A 23,550-nucleotide genomic window follows, 5' to 3' on the forward strand; every position below is an offset into this window, starting at 1 on the left:
TTCAGTCCTGGATAATTTACACTGGAGAATTGAAACGAATACTCCAGAGCGGCTGCAAAACCACGTTAGTGCCTCCTCGTATACAAGCCGTTGTCGTCGCTTGAGAACTCATTCCTGAGCAACAAAATCCATAAAGTTTTAGTTATGCATGCAAAGCACTGAAAAGAAACAGTTTAGATCTTTACAAACATTATTTTGGGAGATACACCAGAAGAAATGACGAGCAGATGCACAGGCAGTGCCGGCGACAGAGTCAGGAGGCAGTGTAAAACGATACGCGTTAGGGCATGCTGACTCGCTGCTGCTGCACCGTCTTCTACTTCTGGTGTTTGCGGGAACTGTAATTCAAACCAGGCTCTCGATGAATGCGCCCTTTCCAAGGCCGTGAGCTTTGTCATGCTGCGCTCGTAAGTTCGCGATTACATTCACGCGAGCATTTGCCGCCATGTTGGATGTATGGCTCATTGTTTACATCACGTGGTTCGAGTGCTAGCGCAGCCGGTGTAGCCAAAGCCGTAGCAGAAAGGCAATCCGCTATCAGTCTCGGACCAACATTTTGGCGTCGGCCTTGTGGCAAGGTTTCTCGGCCACTTCTCCGGCAGCGAAGAGAGAATTCCAGAAAGTTCGGCCGCATTCGCTCCCTTCGAGGCTAAGTATGAACAAGCCGTCCTCCCGCAGACAAGTCGCGTTGTGCCGCTCGCATGCAGCGGTCAATCGCGCCTTCGTATCAAGTGCAATGGCAGTGGAAACCATTCGTATAACACCAAATCACAGCGTATTTATATAATGTAGTCTATTCGAAGCAACCTTAAAATTCCTATCGCGAAATTTGTATGAACCATAATCGTATCATGGAGATTCTACTGCACTTCCATTACACAGTGAAAAACATATGTACTGAAGAGCTCACCCTTCTCGAGATACAATTATACAAGTCACACCCCTTCACCACAACACTCTCGATAAAAACAGAATGTATGGAGTATCGATATACAGGTCTATCAATAGGCCTCCAGACTTGGAAACGATACATATAATTCATTACAACAATAATCAATATAAAGTTTCAAACATAGAAGGAAAACATTTTAGAAATCGCTGAAACAGCCACCGCAGGTGATTCTTGTTTTCTACAGATTACGTTTTTGGCAGGCATTTATATTAAAATGTTGCTCCAAGCATGTTGCAAGGTTGACAAAACATATATGAACCAGGAAATTTGAATAGCGAGCATTAATCTAACACACTGCAGCTTCGAAAGAGGTACAATTGTAGGTGCACTCAAATGAAAAGATATGAAGGGTAGAGGGAACGAATTTAAAGAAATAAAATCTCCATGGTGAATCAGGAAGTGCTTCTGAAGTGGCCAAAAGCAATCCCCAACTGTTTGTTAAGACGACTGTTATAGCACGAGAACGAAACGATGACAAAGGGACAATAAGAAGACGACGGCTTTGTCGTCCTATTCTCGTGCTACAACAATCGTCATGTCATACTAGCTAGCCCAAACCACTACGCTTCTAAATGTTTGTTATGGATGCACAATTAGTTACAGTGCTTGTTCAGTAAAAGCTCGTTAACCCGGACCTCACGGGACCGGTGAAAATGTCAGAGTTAAGCGAATTTCAAATTATCGAATGAACCATCAAAACAAAAGGAAAATGTACTCGGCACAGACAAACCTTTATTTCATGACAGACTGCGTCAACTTAGCCTGCCTCTTCATCGGAATTAGTGCTAGAACGATCTTCTTCAACCCCATGTGGTGGTGTGTACGCTCGCTGTCGCGAGAACTGAAGCAGAACTCCGCGAGGACAGCGAGGGCTTCGGCGACCTCCTGCACGGGGCGATGTCGCGTCGGTTCATCTTAAATGTCATCATCAAAACAATGATTCTGATGCTCTTCAAGCGCTTCCGATAATAGGGAGGTTTAGAATAACATTCGCAGTTGTTGCGGGCATTGCTTTAGTTAGGGTGCCATGCGAGTTTTAGAATAGCGTTTGCTCCCCCCAGGGAAAAGTCTAGAGACTTTCGCCCCGACCGCAAACCCAAATTCACGAAAGCCATACACAGCACTTCGTAGCCGCGATCGCCTCACACTATTTTGGATTTCCTGCGGGCGGGCCGCGAATGCGAATGATGCGTTACAACACATGCACAGTGGCAGCGACCACACTGCAAGGGTTCGCGGTGCGCTATTCATCAGTCAGCAAACCAGCAACGGCCACACCATCATCAACGCACACAAACACAGCCCGACAACATAACGACGATTTTTATGTCAAAGCGCCAACTCGCCCAACAGTCAACTCGTTTGATGTATATGAGCTGCACACGATATGCGCGAAGTCACAACGCAAAGAAATCAGCAGCGTAGGCATCGTGGGCAACTGGGGTAACGGCGGCTCAGCGAACTGTCCCGTCTTCCGCACATGCGGCGCAATGTGCGACGCATTTCGCAGACGCTGGATGCACAGGCGACCCAAGCGCTTCTACTGGGCGGTGACTAGCACCACCTGGCCACTTCAACGCAAAGAAATCAGCAGTGTAGGCGTCGTGGGCAACTGGGGTAACGGCGGCTGAGCGAACTGTCCCGTCTTCCGCACGTGTGGCGCAATGCGCGACGCATTTCGCAGACGCTGGATGCACAGGCGACCCAAGCGCTTCTACTGGGCAGTGACTAGCACCACCTGGCCACTTCAACGCAAAGAAATCAGCAGTGTAGGCGTCGTGGGCAACTGGGGTAACGGCGGCTGAGCGAACTGTCCCGTCTTCCGCACGTGTGGCGCAATGCGCGACGCATTTCGCAGACGCTGGATGCACAGGCGACCCAAGCGCTTCTACTGGGCAGTGACTAGCACCACCTGGCCACTTCCCCCCCTCATTCACTATCATCATAATATTCTGCTGCTGTTCATTCGGTTTCCGTTTCTCCAAAACTTCGGTTCCACCGTCAGTTATGGCAGCGAAGCCGGCACTCCGTGCTTTCAGTAACCGTAATCGGTTGCTCAAAGCATGAAGCCCCGATAGCCTTCTCTAGAATCGCCCGAGTTAACTGGTGCGTCTAAATCCCTCCGAATTAACGAGCATTTGACACCATTGAAATATACACAGTTTTGCCGGGACCGCGCCGCATGTCCGAGTTAACCGAATTTCCGAGTTAACGAGAACCAGATACAGTGGAATCGCGATGATACGATCACGGCTGATACAAAATTCAGGGTGATACAAATTTTTCTGTGATCCCGGCCGAGGCCCACTAATTTACTACGCTAGAAAACCGTTGTAAAGAACTGATTTTTTTACCCGAGTCGTTTGATACGAATAAACGCCACCCCACCGACGGCCGCGGAAGTAAGCAGCGTGCACGCACGAGCTGAAATGCATGCTGCGCCTCAGGTTTGGCCCATTGTCAGCGCTGCCTGCGAGCGGCGGGCGACAGACTCGTAGATCTGCGCGATCTTGGACGCCGGAGTGTGCCTTTTGCTTTCTCCTGAAGGCTCCAGATGGCACTGGCCACGGTGGAGACACAAATCCAATCCAATCTGTGTTGCTTGCTGGTGGGTGCTCTTCGGTGTGGACACATAATTACTGTAGTGCGGAGGCTGTCGACACTGTCTTGCCCAGTCGAGCACACGTAGTTGCTTTGTTGTGCCTTTTTGTGTAGTCGCAGTAGGCCATGTCCCGCAAGCGGAAGGCTCTCTCCTATAAGGAGAAACTGGACATTCTTCGAAAGGTCGATGGGGATCCGAAAAGAAAATGGCGGAGTTGGCTAAGGAGCTAGGCCTCGCTACAACGACATTGAGCATAATTGTTGAATAGCGGGACACAATAATAAGTTTCAAGTGTGCCAACACGTGAAACTTGAAGAATCCTTATTGATCTGGTTCAAAAAGGTTACTGCAGCCAGTGTGAGCATCGACGGCAAAGTTTTGCGTGAAAAGGCCGACGAGATCACACCTGCTCTGCACATCGACGGATTCCATGCCTCGGGTGGGTGGCTGCACGGTTTCAAGACGAGACACGGTCTCGTGTACAAAAGCGTCTGCAGGGAAGCCAAGAAGGCCGACGAGACCGTTGTTAGCGACTGGCTCGCGAAGCTGAAGTCCTTTATCTCAGGGTATGGAGCCTGGTGATGTTTTTAATGCAGATGAGGCAGGCCCATTTTTCAATCTTCAACCCGAGAAGAGCCTTTGCTTAAAAGGTGAAGCGTGCCAAGGAGGCAAAAGAAGCAAAGAAAGAATAACGGTGTTTCTGTGCTGTAACGCCGACGGGTCGGAAAAACTTAAGTTGACCATAGTTAAAAAATTTTCAGAAGCCTCGGTGTTTCAAATGCGAGAGGCATTTGCCATGCGTCTATTGTGCAAACAAAAAGGCGTGGAAGACGGTGGCCCTGTTCGAAGAATTTCTGTCTTCTTGAGAAAAAAATGGCCTGCAAGAATCGGAAAATTGTTCTGATTCTTGACCAGTGCGCCGCCCACCCGAAGCAAGTGACGCTTCAAAACGTCAAGCTGGTTTTTTTTTGCCCGCAAGCACGACGATGCACTTGCAACCGCTTGACGCTGGCATAATAAAAAAAGTCAAGCATCATTTCAAGAGCCTTCTTGTGCGCCGCCTACTTGCCGAAATAGACAGAAAAGACGAAGGTGGCCTGGGAATAAGCCTTTTGAACACCATCCATTTTATCTCAATGACTTGGAATAGAGTAACGCCGACTACTATTGCGAACTGCTTTGGTAAATGCGGCTTCTTTAGGATTCCCAAAGAGGTGCCAGAGGCCCTTTCAGAGTTGAAAGAGCCCATTGAGGGTTGGGAATGCCTTGATGCCAGGTGTTCGGCTGACAACTTTTGCACGGCGGATGACAATCTTGCCACTTGTGGTGCGCACATCGTGGAAGATATTGTCAACGAGGCCACATGTGAGGTTGCCGATTCCAGCGACGATGATGAGGAAACAGACGAGTGCGACGGCGAAGGAGCACCACCGGCGGCTCAAACTCTGCACACGCTTGACGTCCTGAGGCATGCTATGGCTGCTGAAGAAATCAGCAACGACACGCGCACGCGTTTTTTACCGATTCCAGAAAGAAATGCTGAGTGACTTGACAAAAATTTTCTCCAAAAAATCATTTTTTTTCGAGTGTCGAAAATGAGTTTGCCTCCAACTCGTTAATTTAGCTAGTTTTGCATGTGTTTCAATGATATGAATTTTGGCTATTACGAATATTTTTTGTGACCCCGCGAGATTCGTATCATCGAGATTCTACTGTAAACGAGCTTTTACTGTACTTACTTTTCACCTGCTGAGCAGGTGAGATTTCTGAAAGCCATGGAAATGCAGAATAGTAACTTCAAAAACTTCAGCACTGAATTTAAAGTGTTATGAAATCTGTTTGCACGACAACATGTATGCAATATAGTCTGCCAGCTTCAAGCTGCCCAATTAAAAAAACAGTAAAACCTTTGCATGATCAAACTTGTTCCTGTAATAGATGTAACAGGCAGAACTGCAACCGCCTGCCCTGCAACACTGCCAACTAGGCAATATAGATATTCTGTAAATAACAATAAATAACAGCAGAAAGACTTACCCATGGGGTTTCGGTCGGGATTGTACTCGAGCGCGTTGGAGCAGATGAGCTCAATGTCCTGCAGGAACTGTGCCACAGTTTGGTACTTGTGTAAGTCGATCTTGACCATCATGGTCTCCAGGTCCATGGGTTGCTGGATCACCTCCAGGTAGTCGGGCACCTCCGACGCATCCACGGGCTTGGCAAACATGGTGTACCGCCGGTCACGCATCAGTTTCGTCAGGATGTCACGCAAGAACAGGCGCAACTCCCGGAGCCTGCATAAACAATGATTATAACTATTACCAAAAATTATTTGATAATATTAGGAGAAATCCTCAGAACTTTCTAATAAAACGAAGGCGAAAGCCTGGTTTGACCAGTAGTGATGAGGAATAAAGCTCTGAGCCCACGCGGCGACGTACAGTGACACCCTATTAATACAGTTGAACCTCGATAATTCGAACTCGAAGGGGCCCGAAAATTTGTTCGAAATAAAAGAAGTTCAAATTAATGAAAGCTAAATGAACGGAGGGCTCACCATGCAGTGGCGTATGTGCATTGAGCTAACACGAGGGGGGAAGTTTCAGAAGACTGACATTTATGCACAAGTCACAGGACATCTGTCATTAATTAAAGTAATCGGTGATGCGCCTCTGCACACGTTCGCCTTGCAGCGAGTCAATCAATTTCACATGCAGCTAGCAAAGCATTTCTACTTCGGCATTCTGCTGGCAAGTGGAGTTGGTAGCGGCAATGTCCAGCGCCGACACTCTCTAAAGACGACGACAATGACTGCGTCTTCGCTGCTACCTTCTGCACCGTGGCCAGCACTTGAGGAGAAAGGAGGAGAGTCTCCACCCTCCACAGCAGCTTTTTTTTTTTCCTTTTCGCTCTCTTCGCATGCGTCAACGCGTTATAGAAAGAAGGGTCTACGTGGCAGGAACAGGAAGGAGGGGGCAAGCATGGCACCAGCGACTACTCTGCGTCAGCTTTTTTTTTTCCCCCACTTTTTCTTCGTACGCGGCGTTGAAAGGGAAGGGTCTTTACGTGGGAAGGACAGAAAAGGGAGAAGCGTGGCACAGGCACGTCACAGATCGGCATTTGAGAGAGAGCAAACGTTCCACCGCAGCCTTTTCTTTCCTTTTCTTTTTTTCCGCGCCCAGCGTTATGGTGTCGGAGGTGCCGCCGCAAGATTGGGAGTGGTGCTGAGAACATTTTTGGAGCGCGGCATGTTCGAATAACCCTTGCAAGTGCTTGCGTGTTCGAATTACAGGGCGTTTTCGCCAATTGGAATGGAATACACGTAGCTTTGACAGGACCTCAGCGTGAGTTCGAATTAGCCGGAAGTTTGAATTAATGAGATTTGACTGTACGTACCTGCCGGGGACTGTGGCATAGGCATGCACTATATGTACTACGCATTAACCCCCAGCTATAACCTTTCTTGACATGCGCCATTGCCACCAACAAAGGAAGAAACTCAGTGCCACGGAAAATATTGCCTAAAGTGCCCACCGCAAAGCCATTTATTTCTTTTTGTGAAAGTACATAAAAGTTTCTGACTCTCGCAAAACCGCACGATAGCACGCTGTGGTGACGATGATGAGCATTTCAAAACTACAGCGGGATTCGGGATGCGCAGCATGGTACAGTGACAGAACAAACACAGACGACTGTCCATAATACAGTTGTTGCACGGTATGCTTCCAAGCGAAAACTGACGCAGTTTTCTTTTTAAAATGCAGTACAGTAGCAAAGTGCCAAATCGTTAACTGCATCGCTACTTGAGTGCAGCACTTCGCTCACTCTGCGCACACCGTGACTGTGGATCCGCTTGCCATAGAGTACACCCACTCTGCTTCAGGCCACGCAAAGATTCGGCGAGTAGCCTGCTGCGCTAACGCGGCAACGAAGAGCTTTCCGAAAGCAATGTCTCTGCGATGCTCTAGCAGTCCTGGCAGCGGACGGAGGTGCATTTGGGCTGTCGCTAAATAAAAGCGTGCAGCATGGTAACAACAGCACTATGCTTGATTACTGTACGGTGTACGTGTTGGCATAATACAGCAAGGTTTCTCGGTGCCCGCGACCTGCAATGCTAAACTCCGCGACAGCGAGCTGCTTGCGTTTCTGTAAAGCGGTGCGCGCTAGAACACTGTCCCGCAAAACGGAGCGGCAGCGCGTTCAGGTAGTCACCTACTAAAAGCGTGCAGTAGGCCTAAAGTGACGCTACGCCACACGCATGCCTAAGCAGATAACCAGGGATGCTTCTTAGTGTGATAAGGCTTTTCGCTGGCAATAACTCATACCGGCGCATTTGTCGGTGATCGCCACCTTGCCTTCGTTTTTTTCTCAATGATTACTCGCAATGTCATTGCCACAATTGCGCGCAAGTTCAAATAACTTATCGGCTGATCTCCACACTTATATAGAAGATGGGAAAACATTCACGGCACATTGTGGTGTCTGCAAGTTCAGCATAGCAGTAAAATTTTGTCGCACAAAATGTAATTGCAGTACACATTTTGTAAGCACTAACCGGTAGGCATAAGCCGAACACTACGGCTTAAGCGGTCCGCAAATGCATTAGCCTCCATGAGACTCGGTCGGGGATCCGTCGCAACTACGTTTTAACCGTTGGTACGCTTAAAGCGGGTACGCACTAAGGAGGTTTGACTGTATAGGAAACTGTTGAGGCCTGCTTTGAAATGCGGCAGCCATGCAGAAACCCTCAACTCAATCAGAAGCAGCCAAGTTGCACCCAGCCCCATTGAAGAGCGAATGCATCTCACCTCCGCTTTATATTGTGTCCATCATAACACAATGCAAACAATTTTTACTGACAATGAATGCGCAAACCTTCAAGACACCGTAAAAACCTATGACCTCACAGGGTGCTGGTGTGGAAACGTTAAGGTGATGTCGCGACATGCATTTTCTTGCTTACCAAGTGTCTCATAACAACAGTGATGCTTTTTATTTTTTCAAATTGTAATTCGCTGCTGTGAAAAAAATCGTTTTTCTCTTTAGTTTACTCAACATTGATATAACAAACCCAAATATAATTAAATATCAGTTGTAATAAACTAAAAAAAGAATAGCTTTGCATAGATGTAGTGTTGAAATATACCTTTATAACTAATCTGCAAACATTACAAATTTACTTTCGTGTAAGATGCAGCTTCGTTACAAGTCGTTATTTAAAACTTGAGTGCGCATTTTTTAAAAACTACGCTGATTCGCAATGTTCCACGATGCTATTACGTTGCTTCCTCCTGCTGCCGGAGGCGTTCCAGCTCGGTGGGCGTGAGCTTTCGGGGCTCTGGCGGGGGTGCTGCCGGTAAGGAGGGCATCTGTTCAGGAGGCGTTCGCCTGGGCCTCGGCGGCATAGCAGCCTTGGCAAACACTGGCGCGAAAAACTTGCGCCGCTCCACTTCCGCCGGGGGAACCAGCTCCAGCACTTCAGATGGTCCAAACAATTGCTGCACCTGTAGAAAACGTGGCAAAGAAGACATTTAGCAGCTTTATTTCTCTTTCACATAATGTATAACTGTCACGCTTTGATGTTGACTGTATTAGAATATCACACAAAGAGTATAGTGTGTTTTAGCATGCAGCTGAATGGTGCTAAAGAGGGTGAGGTTTGCTCAAGCTTCGTTTGCACGGTTTTCCATCATGCACCTCCACTTACTGCTATCTTTTACAAGTTTCTATAAACGAAAATCAGTATATCAAATCACATGAAATCAAACATGGTACTAACATGAGCTTACTGGTAGCATGTTCAAGTATGTGCTTCAAACCACTCTGGCTATGCTACGACGGTGACCAACAACAAATCTTGCAGCTGTCATACGAGAATTATTTAAGGGGGGAGGCTACCTTCGAAGGGCAACTTTTTTGTTTGTTGAGATATCTTAATGAAATTTTCAGGGTACACTAATAGCAAAGCCATTTGAATAACCACAAAGTTTCATGCAGTTATGTTCACTGGTTCCCAAGTTACAGCCATTTATCAGGGTAGTCCACATGGGTCCCTTAGTCAGGGTCTGGAGAATTTGAAAAATGTGCTAGCACTGTGAAATTCACTATGATGATTCCTGGATAGGTGCTTTAGGGCAAGACAGAGCCCTTTTTTTAAATTTCCTTGCCAAAAAAATGTTAGCAGAGCACTGAATTTAGTGTTCACAATTTGGCTCTCATCAATGAAGTTTTAGTTAATTATTACAAATTACAGACACAATAAATTGAAAAAGCGGGCTTGTCTTGCCCTGGGCAATTTATTAAGGTGCATAATAAAAAAAAGCTGATAGAAATCAGACCAGCAGTTCCAGAGAGATTACCTGACTAAGCAGCCTCACTGGCCAAAAAAGTCATTCTGAGAAAATTGACTTCGAAAGTTTCAAACATTTATTATGGTCTAAAATGACCCTGCAGAATAGCTAGATGTGTCCTTAGGCTCTCTTTTTCTTTGCCGCTTTTCCTGCTTCTCATTCATCCGTTTCTGAGCCTTTCTCAGACGCAGAGAGTCTTTCTCTGCAGCTCGTTGAATGGTTAGGTGGCCAGGTGTGAGTCCCACTGATGACGACAACTCTTGGGTGGCCCTGTAGCAGCCGGCATTATACCGCAAAACTGCGTCATGCAGTGCTGTCTCGACAGCAATTAATGATGCATGTTGCTCCTTGGGCATCAAGGACCATAGGACAGAATGAAATGACTCCGATGCATTTTGCGTCTTTGCTCCCAGGCAGCGTTGCAGTAGAGAAGCCTGCGAAAGGCGCTGATAGACTGGCAGCAGCGCTTCTGCAACGTAGCCCGGAAGATTGTATTTGTGCTTTGGAGGTGGCACGCCATTCCCCTTGCAGGCATTATGACGGCACCACGAGTCTGCACCTTCCAGGCACAAGTCATGGTGAGGATCCTCGTCAGTTGAGGTGACGTGATAATATGACGCCATCACTGCACGCTGCATTGCAGCCACATTGTTTGAATTGTTCCGCAGTGCCCAGCCATAATAGTCTGTGAGTTTATCAATAAGGGCTTTTGTCAATCTGCCCTTCCCTCCCAGAGCCTGTTCGCTTTTCTGCACAAGATTACGTAGGGCTGTGCCCATCCTCTTCCGGACATGGTTCAAGCATTCTTCTTTCACAATAGGGACTAGCCCATAAACATTGTCTTGTTGAAGGGCAGAGAATGTGGCGCTGTCCCCATCAGATACAATGGTTGTATACCGGAGGTTATGCTTGGACAGTGAACGTGAGAACAGAGTTACAGCTGCTTCAACCTCCATCCTCCCAGACATGGCATCAGTGTTTTTTTGGCACACATGGTGCTTCAACCAGCTTGCATAGCCCTCGTCTTCAGGCTTCGGTCCTACCTGGCAGCCGAGACACTGATTCGATAAAACTACAGCATCCAAGATGTGGCCTGTGTGATACTCGATGATTGCACCAACTCCCATGTGAGATGTATGTCCGCGCTTATGCCACGTGCCATCATAGTTCACTGTAATGTCCTTGCAGAAAGATGGGTCCATCTCCTTGTACACCTTTTTCACAGCAGAAGCCGATTCTTCATAGAATTTATCCAGGGTCTGTTGCTGTGGTTCTCTGAATTGCTTCAGGTGTCTCTGGAAAGTTCTGTGGTGCAGGCCACGGTGGGAAACATTCATAGTTGCCCAAAAATCGTTGAGGGCTGTCTGTCCCTTCCCTATTTGTTTCATGGCCGTAATGGCTCTTATATTCACGTCGAAGGCCCTTGACTCGTTCTAACGAGCAGAGCTCCACGAACTTGAAACTATTCCACAATGTGGACATACCAGCTCAAGCTTCGTGGCAAGTCCAAGCTGGGTGCCTCCTTGAACTTTCATCCCGGTCGCGAGGCAGCGCGGGCACGGGGTCTTGGACAGCATGTCGCTAAGGGCATCCCCTTGCACGAGGAAATATCTCTCGCCTTCGGTCGTAGCGGTGGCAGCTTCGGGTTCAGGCATCATCGCTTGAAACTTCCTCTCGGTCGCTGGCATAGCGCCAAGCTTTCGTTGCACAGCAGCATGTTCTCTCTCCGCCGTCGCCAACTCCTCGCACGTCCGAAAACGTGTTTGGATGTGCACAGTCGACGACGCGGTCTCACTGTTCGGGGCCGGAATCAATGCGGTTGGCGAGCGCGACACACCAGGCGCACTTGAGCACGGAACACCAGCTTCACTCGTCACGACGGATCCTTGTGCCGATGGTGTAGAAGTCTCGTCGCTAGAAGCGTCGACGCAATCGTCTTGAAAAGATGAAGTGGAAGCATCGGTGCAACTGTCGCCGCGCGTGGGCGTGCAGGTGAGCTTCGCCATGCGTACGAGCTTCAGCTGACGCTTTCATGAACCGAACGCGTGCCGAGTATTGAACTTCGAAATGCCCATCGTGACCGTCACCGCAACAATCCGCGTCCCGTGAACACGGCGGAAGATCGTCTCGTGAGGACGGTAGTGATCGTTTCGTAAAGACGGTAGAAGATCGTCTCGTGAAGACGGTGAAAGATAGAGGAGCACGTGTGACGACCGATCGGAATGATAGCAAACGGGGCACACAAAGAACGCCGGCATTGCAAGCGCCGGTGCAGACGACGAGCCGGCGCATGCCGGAGAAGCAGCTACGTCATTGCGCGCAGCAGCCAATAGGAGCCGCGCGTTCCCCCATTCCCTCGAGAGGCGCGCGTTTTGTCCAATCGCGGCTCCGCATCCAGGCAGCGGGACATTCGAAAGCTTCCGCGAGCCCCCCAATCGTGAGCGACTCCCGCCTCGGAGCGCCACCGCCACTGCCGCGGGTGGCGAAAAAAAAAGCGCAAGAATTCACGAGCAAAACAACATCAAGATGGCGGCGATCGGCCGAGCGGTTGGGAAATGGCGAGCGCGCGAAGTTGGGGTATTTTTGGCGCTCGCTCGCCGCTTGCCGGCTGCTGCGGCATGTTATAAAATTTATTTGACGTGCTTTCGCGATGAATTAGACATTGATATTTACAGTAGAGGCAGTTTATGAGTCATACTGCCCGAGTATGTGGTTTTCAAAAAATCTACTTTTTCGCGATCTTTCGGTTTTCAAAGGGCGCGTCCCCCCTTAAGGGGGGACATGGGTCTTCTGCTTTTCACTTCTGCTTTTTACTTGCCAATTTCTAACTGATGAGGCTGCAAAACACAGCCGTTCTCAGTAACGTTGTTGGCAACCAACGGGCTCGTACGTGACTTAGGCCTACATCGGTGACTGTCGCTGACCACGTCGAGTTAGTTATCCTCGTTGTCCTGAGCCATAGCAGGGATCTTTCTGAAGCTCACAGCGAACGAACGAACGACTGCCACATCCGCTTCAGAAATTACTATAGCGCGGAACTTCTTTACTGCTGCAGGCAGCCAGTAGCACCATGACAAAATGGCGCATGTCCGTGTGCGTCACGATGGTGAAGCAGACGCCGAAAGCGCCCCTTGGCCAATCGGATGCCTAGGTTTTGTCACGTGCCCCAAGCAGCCTATTGAATCTAGCGCTAGTGCTTCTCGATGACGTGTTTTTGCTAAAAAACCAATGAGCAAGGCGAGCCAGCGGTGGCAGAAAATTGAAGATGAAGAACGACCCTTCCAAACGAGACCAAGATGAACACGATAGCTCGTGTGTAACGGCAACAGTTCTGCGCGGAAAAAGCGCAATTTTAGCGTCAGTTTGCACTCAAATTCATCTCATAGGGATGTTATAAATTGATTTTGTGCCAGAAATAATGATGCGAGAAGCTAGAAATTTCTCAGATAGGTGCAAAAATAGGTACAGTTTCCGAAAATGTCAGCTTCAAAAAGTCGATTTTTTTTTGCGATTTTTGGCCTTCTATGACCCGTGTCCCCCCTTAAATATAAAGTGGAGATCCTGAATCCTTGTCATCAGTCGCGCGCTCTCATGCCGTGGATAAAGTGCTTTTTCATCATTTTACACGGCCTTTTGTAGAAAAACGTCAGGGCGCAACGAAATGACCACCCGGATATGCCTTAATTATTCATCACTATCAGAGACATGATAAAGAATTCCATTTAATTCTAGCAAGCTCCTTGCTTTTATCACCCAGCACAACTCACTGGTACCAACCCCGGCTGTTTTTTCCAATCCCATGAAATGTATTACATCCCCCTTACTGACAAAAAAAAAAAAAAAAAAACGAAAAGCTCATATTAGAAGAAGCTTAAATTACTTGTTATGTCCACACTTGCAAAGTCAAAAGCTGGACTGCATCCTCAAACACAAGCTTGAGTAACCACCCATCTAAGCAAGGCCTACACTCACCTGAGGAGGCAGCTCCCTAAAAGGCACGTCGGCTGTGGCCAGCCAGAGCACGGGCGTCAGGGGCTCCAAGTCTCCGAGGAGGGTCAGGAACGTAGCCCGGACTGCTTCACCCAGCGTCTCCCACCACTGGCACAAGTGTGGAAGGTACAGCACACCGGGCAGCACACGCTGTGCTTCCTGGAGCACCTGTATAAAAAAAAATTTTTTTTTTAAAATTCAAGCTAGCTCCATGCCCCGAGAACCAGTGGAAGACAGTAAAGCTGTTGGTCTACTGTAAGGCATTCCATCTTCTTTCTAAGTTAAGGCATTGTTCACTCAAACATGACAAACAGCACCGACGATAGAACCACCAAACAAAAAGAAAAGAGGCACTAAACATCTGTCAAATACGTGCGGCACTTCTCTCTGTCAATAGTGTTTACCCCAATGAAAGCAACTAGCCCAGCTTTGCAAGTGATCATCGCACATGAAACACACGATTCAAGAATGACAGAGCAGATATGCCTCATTTTCCCGATGTTACAACGCACGGCACTGACTCAACAGAACATAGGTGGCATATAGTTTATTCCCGGTCAGCCAGAGCTTCAGCGAACTCCCGTGCAGTGCGAGCGTCACAAAGAACAGCGAGTTGCGCTTCTTGCTGGTGGTGATGATGTTAGCCTCCGATGCCACAGCTTCTCCCCTTCTTACAAGTTTAAACGATCCGGTGCATGGTACTTTCATGTTGAGAGCCGCAAAGGTTGAGTCGCCAGAATTGGCGAATCTTCTGCACTTTCACCCGAAAGTTCTTGACAGCCGATAGCGTATCGGTGTCGCACGATTCGTCAACTGAAACATCCCTCCGTCGCACTTGGTCAGAACGCCGCCGTTCCGTTCCCTAAGTCATGTCCACTGTGACCATGCGCTTCGAAGTAGGCTTCGAGACGAACTCAGAACGTTGACCAGGTTCCCTCAAACACTGGTGTCCATACCACGCTCATGGCTCTGCGGGTCCAAGACTGGTTGAGGTCCTCGTTGCCACTGTTACAACGCAGGAAACTTACTCAACGGAACAAGGTGGCACGTCGTTTATTCTCACTCAGCCAGAGCTTCAGCGAACCCGAGCGTCACGAAGAACAGCGAGCCGAGCTTCTTGCTGGTGATGATGTTCGTCTCCGATGCCACACCCGATGACCCTTAGTTCAGTTCTACCAGTTGATAATAGAAGAGGTACATGCAGCATCAGTGAAAACAGCTCAACATAACTACAAAAGATAAAAGGTATGCGTAAGGGGAGACGAGACTTTCGTATAGCAAAAAATGCACAAAAAATAAATTTTTCGAAAATTACATTTCCAGTTTCTACAGCTTTTTTTTTTAAATCTGATTCTGAAATATGCCCACTAAAAACCGCACGGAAGTGCTTTTAAAAACACCTGTGGGTCAGATCTGAGATGCCCATCAGCGAAGAACGCAGCGCCAGTCGCCCAAGATCACATTTTAGCGAATAGCCTCCACTGACCACACCAAAAACCTGTCGAAATGACAACCAACTCTCTCGAGTCATACCTGGGCACAAGCTTCCTCCGGTGCACGAGCCGTGACAGAGTGGAGCGAGGGCAGATCTAGCCGGTGCAGCGGCAGGTGCTCCAACAAATGGAGGACGGCGGGGGCCACATGAGTCGTCTGGCCTAGGCCCGGCTGCCCGCAGATGAGGAGGCGTGGTCGATGGCTGGCACTGCGGGTGGCAGCGAATCGAGACCTAGACATGGCCAAAATATTAATAGTAGAATTAGGAGTGCGAAAGTATTGACTGCAAAAAAAATGCTGGTTCCCACATGGACATAATAGATGTGGCAGAGGTGGAGGCTCAGTTAATGTCATTTTGGACCTCAAAATTGGACAGGTAGTCCGAAAAATCAGACTCTGGGGATTTTAGCACTTAAAATATCAGATGTTCTTGGATATTGACGTCTACAAGCCAGATTCGGAACTCCAAACTCGAAGGGAGCATACCCTTGTCCACCAAATCGGTTGGGCTTCGTCAGAAGTTGAAAGAGACGCAGAGGCTGTGGAAACAGCACTTTTGCCTTTCTCGTGTAAAATATTGTCGACAACCCTTTGAGCGCACCCAATCATGTACATTAATACTATTCGGCCTCTGCATTACCTTATTCTTGATAAATCAACTACGAAACACCACTCCGCCAGTGCTTCATCAACCTAGCTAAAAGAAACACTTTCACGTTACCGTCTCACGAAAATATGCTTAGGAATCTTTTCCAAATAAAGAACTGCACTTCTGCAATTTAACTTTGAATTATTAAAAAAATATTCAAGAAATATTAGGAAAATATTCTACTAGATTTGCACTCGCACTTCAATAGTCAAATTCGCGTCGCACCCAGAATTTCGCTATTCACACAGCTCTAATAATTTTACGAATTTGTTGTGCGGGCTATGCCCAAGAAAACAGGGCAATAGGAAAATAGTGCTCAGGTAAGCCCTGGAATACACACCGCTATCTGCATTGTGCAAGCAGTGTGATTACAGGCAGCGGTCGCATCTCAAAAGGTTCTGATACTTGAATGGGCATCTTGCACCGTGTGATAACATTACAGTGCTTGTTAGCCAAAGTAGCATGGTCATTTAAAAAAGAAAAAGAATGTGCATCAGCATCCATCTATCCTGAAGGTAATCCCTTACCGGATGCTTGGAATGACGCTTTCGGTGTCTGCAGCAGCCTCCTTGGTGAGATCTAATGTAGAATTGCAGATTCCATTCATGGCTTCATCATCAGAGAATACACTGCTGTCGTCACTCTGGTTGCCTAAGAAAAAAAAATAAAACAGTGAAAGCTTCTGAACAAAACACAGAGGATTATTTCAGGAATTCACCGTATTTTCTGACATATAACCTGCACATAGAAATGTTATAACTTGGAGCTAAAGTCAAAGTGAGAACCAGATAATCCGGTTTGTAAAGGTGACTTCAGGGTTGTGCCTCACAGCTTTGCACGAAAGCTAGCTGTGAAATAATGCGGGGAACATTTTAAGAAAATTTTCCGGGAATCGTTGTTGCAAGAGCGGGTTATACACAAGAAAATATGGTACGCTCGTGCCAGCAAGCTGATGACATCAAGTGCGTGAAACTAAGTTGCATAGTTTTGGGATAAGAGACCTTGTGGACGTTTTGAAATGCCAACAGCCAAGCATTCCTAGCAATCGTGTATAGTATACGTGAAAAGTGTCTTTGTCAGTACAGAACTCCTGATATACACTCACTTCTTAACGTTTATTCTCCAGCATGCATTGTCTATGGAGAAGGACTGTTAACCACAGTAGCAAGCTGCAAGTTGTAGGTAGCCCAATTTAATTCAGTGTACTTGGCTGGCGTGCAATTTCACTATAGCAACCTAAATATGAGCTTAACGAAACAGAACTTTTCTTTCCCCACCAAGTGCAGATCTTGACTAGCGAAAAATTTATTTAGAATAAGTCAAACAGGAGTCCAACTGTGCAAACAAGTCCCCATGACTTCTTCCCTGTCTCTCATTACATGAAAAAAAAAAAAAAAATAGTTGGGCTATTTGGGTCATTGCATTCTTTATTATTTCTGGCCTTCAAAACAAGAGCCTGCTTAGAACAGGGAAACATTAAGAATTTAGTACACCACCGACACTTTCTGCTGCAGCCGTAATACGTGAAAAGTTGAACTGTGATCACAGCAAGCGTGAGTCCACTGTGAAAGCAATTTCAACGTTTCTGTTTCTCTCACAGCGTAAAAAAAAAAGAAAGCTTCAGGAGGAGAATCGAGGTTATTGGGTTAGTCATTTCTGGCCCAAATAAAAAGAATCACATTACAATAGAAGGCCCAGAAGATTAGATCTAGGCAACAGAGGTTTTTGGTGCACTTGCAGTAAGTGAAAAGCAAAAAAAGCTGATGTCACAATTAACGAGAGTCGACTGCAGAAACAAATCGTCTCTCAATCTCTCGCAGCATAATAAACAAGCATACCATAAAAATATCACAGCTTGCGCTATGTTGCACAAGGCGGGATCCCAGCAGTGCTGCTGGGCACCTGGTTGGTGCAGACTTGACTACATTTATCCATTTACCTCTCTTTCCAACCTCCTGCTATGCTACAGTATACTATACTATGCCATACTATGTAATGCTATTAGCATGCCTGGATAGCTATGGCGTTACGATGCTCTCCTTCGGATTGTGGGAATGCAAGCTCGAATCTGGCCCCAGTATTTTGGCAAGAATTTCTCTTTTTTTTCGTCCTCTCTGTACTCACTCTTTCGCCCATCAAATTTGCATCCCACACAAGACATAGCCCGAGAGTGAAGCAAAGCAGAAAGAAGAGGATGAAAAGTGCGTGACAGTTCACGATGACGGTAATTTCCCTACGTACGGCCCCCTGCAAACCTCGACCATAGCAGCTCTGCAGTAAAGATTAGTGTCATCGCACTTCTGGCCGTGAAAAATGAATCCGCCTTACAGTTGAAAGAGATTCACTGTTCTAAAGGATGAGGACCACATGCACAGAGGATTGCCTTTCATTGGAAATTGCGAGCCCAGGGAGCACTAACCGGCACTCTACCGGGTTTGGGGCCCGTGCAACTAACCGTCCTGGCCGGTGAGCCGCTGCGCAATTGATGACTTATGCAGGCCGGCACCAAAGGCACTCTGCAGGTAGACGAGGGCCTTCTCCACCATCTGGCACAGCAGGGGCCGCACCGTCGTGCTCAGCGGACGAGCTGGTGATGCACCGCACCGTTGGGAGGCTGGCACGATCTTGCGCATTGCCCGGTCGTAGTCCTCGGGAAGGATCTGCGAAAGCACAGGGACGCAATTGTTAAACGTGCTGTAGAAATGGCAACACTGTGGGCTGCGCAACAAGCACGACAACTGTTGATGCAGGTTAGTGCAAAGAACACTTGACAGCAAGACTCGCACATGATCACACCTACACATGATTCCACTCACATGTGACCAAACCTATGATCACCTCATCCATGATTACACTGCATTATCACACGTTACCACACCTATACAGGATCACACCACGCAAGACCACACCTAGGCAAGATGAGGCAACATCGGATCGCACTTATACTGAATCCCACTACATGCGATCACACCAAGAGACAAAAAAAGACAGCGCACAAAACGACAGCAAAACGGCACCGCACAACAAAAGCGGTTTTCCTGCTCCACCTAAAATCACGCGATGTTTGCGCTTGCTGAAGCACTGAAGTAGCCGTTTGGGGATTGCTTATTGCGTGAAGCAGTACGGTGACACCTAGCTGATTTGTTACAGGTTGTCACGTTTCCATGCATTCACACTCTGAAATGCCATTTTATTTCACCCATACAGGACAATTCATAGCAAATGTTACGCTTTCCTGGACTACGTGTTTCATTTTTCTCCAACGGTACACTATGAAACGGAAACATTGCTGAACAGTATTCCCCAGATTTCAAGTTCATTGCTAACGATCTGTACCTGGACCGAGTCAATGTTGAGCTGCAGCTTTTCTTTCGTAGAGTAGATCTGGGGGAAGGTGCGCCTCAGAGCCACTAGGGCAGCCTCTGCACAGAGAGCCTTGAGGTCGGCCCCACAGTAGCCCGTGCAGCGAGAGGCTAGCTCAGAAAGCAATGCCTGGCTCGGCGCCGGATGCCAGTCTCGTGTGTGGATCTGGAGTATACTGAGACGTGCCTGCGAGGAAGGTAGATAAGCATACTGTGACAGCAAGAAATGCAGCAGCCAAACCGGATAAGCGTAAATGCTTTGTTGGACGAATCTAAAAGGAAGTACCGTATTTACTCGATTCTACCGCGCCCTCGATTGTAACGCGCACCCGATTTCCACCGCGAAAAAAAAAAAAAAAACCTAAGACATCGATTGCAACGCGCACCCATTTTTTCTCGCTGGCCCGCATGATCACACCACTCGAAAAAACGACTCCTTTCGGGAGCGTCTTCCATTTAAATATGAGGTACGGGCGAAGCTTGTGCCCATCTGAAGAGTAACAGAGCATTGCCGTCACTGTAGTTTTACCGTGGACCGATGTCAGCACGCGCACTTGCTTCGCCCTCTTCTTCTCGGCGGTTGTGGTGCCAAACATGTCGAAGTAAAGAGGCGTCTGATCGGCATTCCCAATTTGCCCAAGCAGGTAGTCGTTGTTGCGCCGCAAGTTTAGGACGAACCTCTGAAAACTGTGAAGCTTTTCATCGTACTCCTCCGCAAAACTTTTCGCATATGCATATTCCCCTTCGGAGGGAAAAGCCTTTCCTCTTCATAAAGTTAGTTAGCCAGCACCTGCTCGCTTAAAACTGGCTTCGCATTAGACATTTTTCTAAGACTAATTGCATAGCCCGCACTTGGAGCAGTTCTGCCGTCAAGGGCCGCTGTGCTGCTCGCTGCTAAAGCACGTACTCGCCGAGCAGCTCTTTAATTTGCGGAAACCGACCCTGCTGTGGTCCACTGAAGCCTTTGAGTGAAGCTTTGCTGTCGAAAATCTCCTGCTTTTGTTTCCGCCGGTCCCGCATGCACGTTTCGGGAACTCCGAACGACCGCGATGCGGCCCGATTTCCGTCCGTTTCTGCACACGCGATGACTTTTCTTTTAAAAGCGGCATCGTGGTGCACTCGAGTTTTTGGAGTCGGCCATTCCACGCCGTCGATGCTAATGCACTACTAGATGACGAACTCCTCAGCACATGTACGAAGTGCCGCACATGAGAAACACATAGGCATAAATGGACGACGCGCCATGCCGACGCACGTAGGGGGCGGCCATTTTAGATTTGCCGATGGCAATAGATTGGCCGTAATTTTTTTGTTCGTACTCGATTCTAACGCGCATGCGATTTATGAACTCGCTTAACCGGAAAAAAGGTGCGCGTTAGATTCGAGTAATTACGGTAACACTCTCGGCACAACGATGGAAGAGAGCATGGTCATAAGTCGGCGGTATGATCATCAGCGAAATGTGTCGGCTCTTACATGTGCATAAGTATAAATTCCAGCATTATCGCGTGTGTGCAAGTTCCAGAATGTACTCGACTGCACATATTGCGCACACAAACTGAGCAGAACCTTCCAAAAAGGTTCCTGTACATTCAGGCACAGCCTGCACCAGGTGATGTTACGTGTAGGACACAAACTAGGTTGACGGGAGAAAGGAAAATATGTATGTCGGTCTCGACATGAAGGATATGGGCCTAAAGAGAAAATTTGCTTTCTCACATGAGTAGAGAGAAAGAGACATGTTTACACATGAGTAAATTGCTGTTTTGCAACACAAAAACTCCTGGTATTTGAGAACATGTGGTAAAACAAAATACAGCTGGCCACAACAACCTGAGATTCCAGCCCTAATTTGATGACACATCGATATTGACCTAGTCCGCTGGGGCCAATAGAATTCTTTACTGAAAATACAAAGCTCACCGTTTTCTAAAGAAAAGAAAGGCCAAAATCAGTGTTTACACGCAGATATTCATGAGCTGAAGTTTATACAATCTCCCCTTTGAAGACTTTTATCATTATTCTCTCGTAATTTTCTATTTGTGAAGAGCGTTGAATGTTGTCCCGGCCCTCCTGTATTAAACGGCATTCTACCAGCAACATCGAATGTTGGCTAAATGGGTGAGTGTTGGCTAATGCAGTCTACCCACTGCTATAATGCAGCAAAGTTGTTTCCATTTGATCTCGAGCCAATGATGCTATAACATATACAGTTTAGCCTCCTTCGCAAGAGACACTGACGCAAGAGATAAATAAACACAATAGACACCAGTGTGCCGGCACTAAAGTAGGGGTCGATCATGAAACGAAAATATGGCTAATGTAATCTACCCAAGAACTGCTTCCTAGGGCAAGTCTCTTTCAAAGGCATTCAATGGTATACTGCAAAGACAACCCGTTACAGGTTGTACTCGTTTTGTTCAGTTCTGTGAATCATACACACCTTGTGGCAGGGCAATGAAAAGTGAAACTCCCGGTCGAAACGACCCGGCCGCCGGAGAGCAGGGTCGATGGCGTCGATGCGGTTGGTGGCACCAATAACGACCACCTCGCCACGGGAGTCGAGGCCGTCCATGAGGGCGAGAAGTGTGGAGACGATGGAGCTGTGGATCTGGTCCTGCCGCGTTGACCGCACGGGTGCCAGGCCGTCGATTTCGTCGAAGAAGATGATGGACGGACGCATAGAGTAAGCCTAAAAAGAAAGGGCATAGAGAAAAAAAAAAGCGAGGCATCAGAATCAAATGCTCTTTCAGCAGCACAGTACTGCTGTAATTACTCGCGTAATGAACCCACTTTTTTTTTTTTTTCCACGAAAGTTGACGCGAATTTGGGGGGAGGGCTCATTACACTGGAGAAAAAAAGTCACAGGAGTTGTAACAGCGAAAATTTCGCGAGACGGCTTGAAATGGGCACAGCAAATTGATTTATAGCATATTGCACTCCTTAAACATCCTACATTGTTTCTAACCTGTCGCCACTGTTCTGGTGCTTCCTGCTGAGATGTTAATTAGGCTCTAAACAAAGGACCCAGGTTATACATTTACTGTGGAGTATCTTGGAAACTATTTGACCTATCAAAAAGTAATTACTGAAACGGGTTGTTGAACAAGCAGGAGTTGACTCGGCAAAGGAGAGTTTTATTTAGCGCAAAGACTAACTGAACGCAAGCCTGCGATCACAGCAAGTCTTCTTCCTTTTCTATCCTCGAGCTCTATGCCCACTGCCCTCGTTACATTACATATTTAGAATCTGCACATCAAGTACACGAACAGTGAAAATTTCGTTCAGGTCTATACAATGTTGCCCATTAAGTGTAGCCTCCCCCCTTAAAGAGGCATTGACAAAAAAGCTTCCCATAATTTCCTTCTTGTCTCGAACACAGTCGAAATAGTCTGTTTTGAAGATAAAAAATTTCCCAACAAAAATTATTTGAAACAGATCTGGTACTTTAAATCCATGCGTGCTCTCAATAAGGTGCTTTAAACAGCAGAAGACTGACTAACGGTGCATCATTTTATCTAAACTTGAACTCTTTGGCAACCCACATGTTCCTTGTAATCTCAACTTTACTGCACAGTAACGACTAGCCAAGTTATCCTTTCTATTTCTGCATTGACATTCTTTTTAATATGTTCTCAATAAGAAAACATTTAGAATTACCCAGAACACCCCCACTCTCGAAGTCATCAAGAACAAAAAAGAAAGACAGAAACAAAGGAACATTTCTCAGTGAATTCCAGCTTTACGGCAGCAAATTGCATTTTCAGCACTCGCCTTTTAGCAAGCAGAAGTCTGACACGCTCACATCAAGGCTGTGCAAAGTATGATGCAGCCCTCGTATTGCCCTGATGTGAACCCGACAGACTTACGATCCACCACGTTGAAGAGAAGCCTGAAAGGGCACCGTTTCAACAGTGTTCCCTGCCGCCCAACGGGCTGTCACATAGTCTCTGAAATAGCTAAAGTGGTTGCTTGGCCGTGTTGGTGCGACCTTGTGAAAAAGAAACAGCGCGAAAAACCAGACACCAGACGAAGAAGTCAGTGTCCTTCTTCGTCTGGTCTCTCGTTTTTCGTGCTGTTTCTTTTTCACCCTGAAATAAGTCACAACAGCCAACTTCCAGGGAGCTTTTGTAGCATGGAAATCGTTTTGG

General features: G+C 47.3%; 1 protein-coding gene across 3 annotated transcripts in view; it reads right to left on the bottom strand.

The window, feature by feature from the left end:
- LOC119163751 (ATPase family AAA domain-containing protein 2-like) overlaps positions 1-23,550 on the bottom strand; it is a 61,866-nt gene that overhangs the window by 18,208 nt on the left and 20,108 nt on the right. For all 3 annotated transcript variants that reach the window (XM_075873493.1, XM_075873494.1, XM_037415818.2), the window contains 8 exons: positions 21,843-22,091; positions 19,374-19,586; positions 18,493-18,697; positions 16,565-16,688; positions 15,428-15,620; positions 13,877-14,062; positions 8,835-9,058; positions 5,592-5,848 (listed from right to left, as the gene is read on the bottom strand). In XM_075873493.1, coding sequence (XP_075729608.1) covers positions 5,592-5,848; positions 8,835-9,058; positions 13,877-14,062; positions 15,428-15,620; positions 16,565-16,688; positions 18,493-18,697; positions 19,374-19,586; positions 21,843-22,091 — 1,651 coding nt within the window. The remainder of the gene's footprint in view (positions 1-5,591; positions 5,849-8,834; positions 9,059-13,876; positions 14,063-15,427; positions 15,621-16,564; positions 16,689-18,492; positions 18,698-19,373; positions 19,587-21,842; positions 22,092-23,550) is intronic.

The sequence above is a fragment of the Rhipicephalus microplus genome, chromosome 9 (genome assembly GCF_043290135.1).
Source record: "Rhipicephalus microplus isolate Deutch F79 chromosome 9, USDA_Rmic, whole genome shotgun sequence".
In the NCBI taxonomy this organism is placed as follows: Eukaryota; Metazoa; Arthropoda; class Arachnida; order Ixodida; family Ixodidae; genus Rhipicephalus; species Rhipicephalus microplus.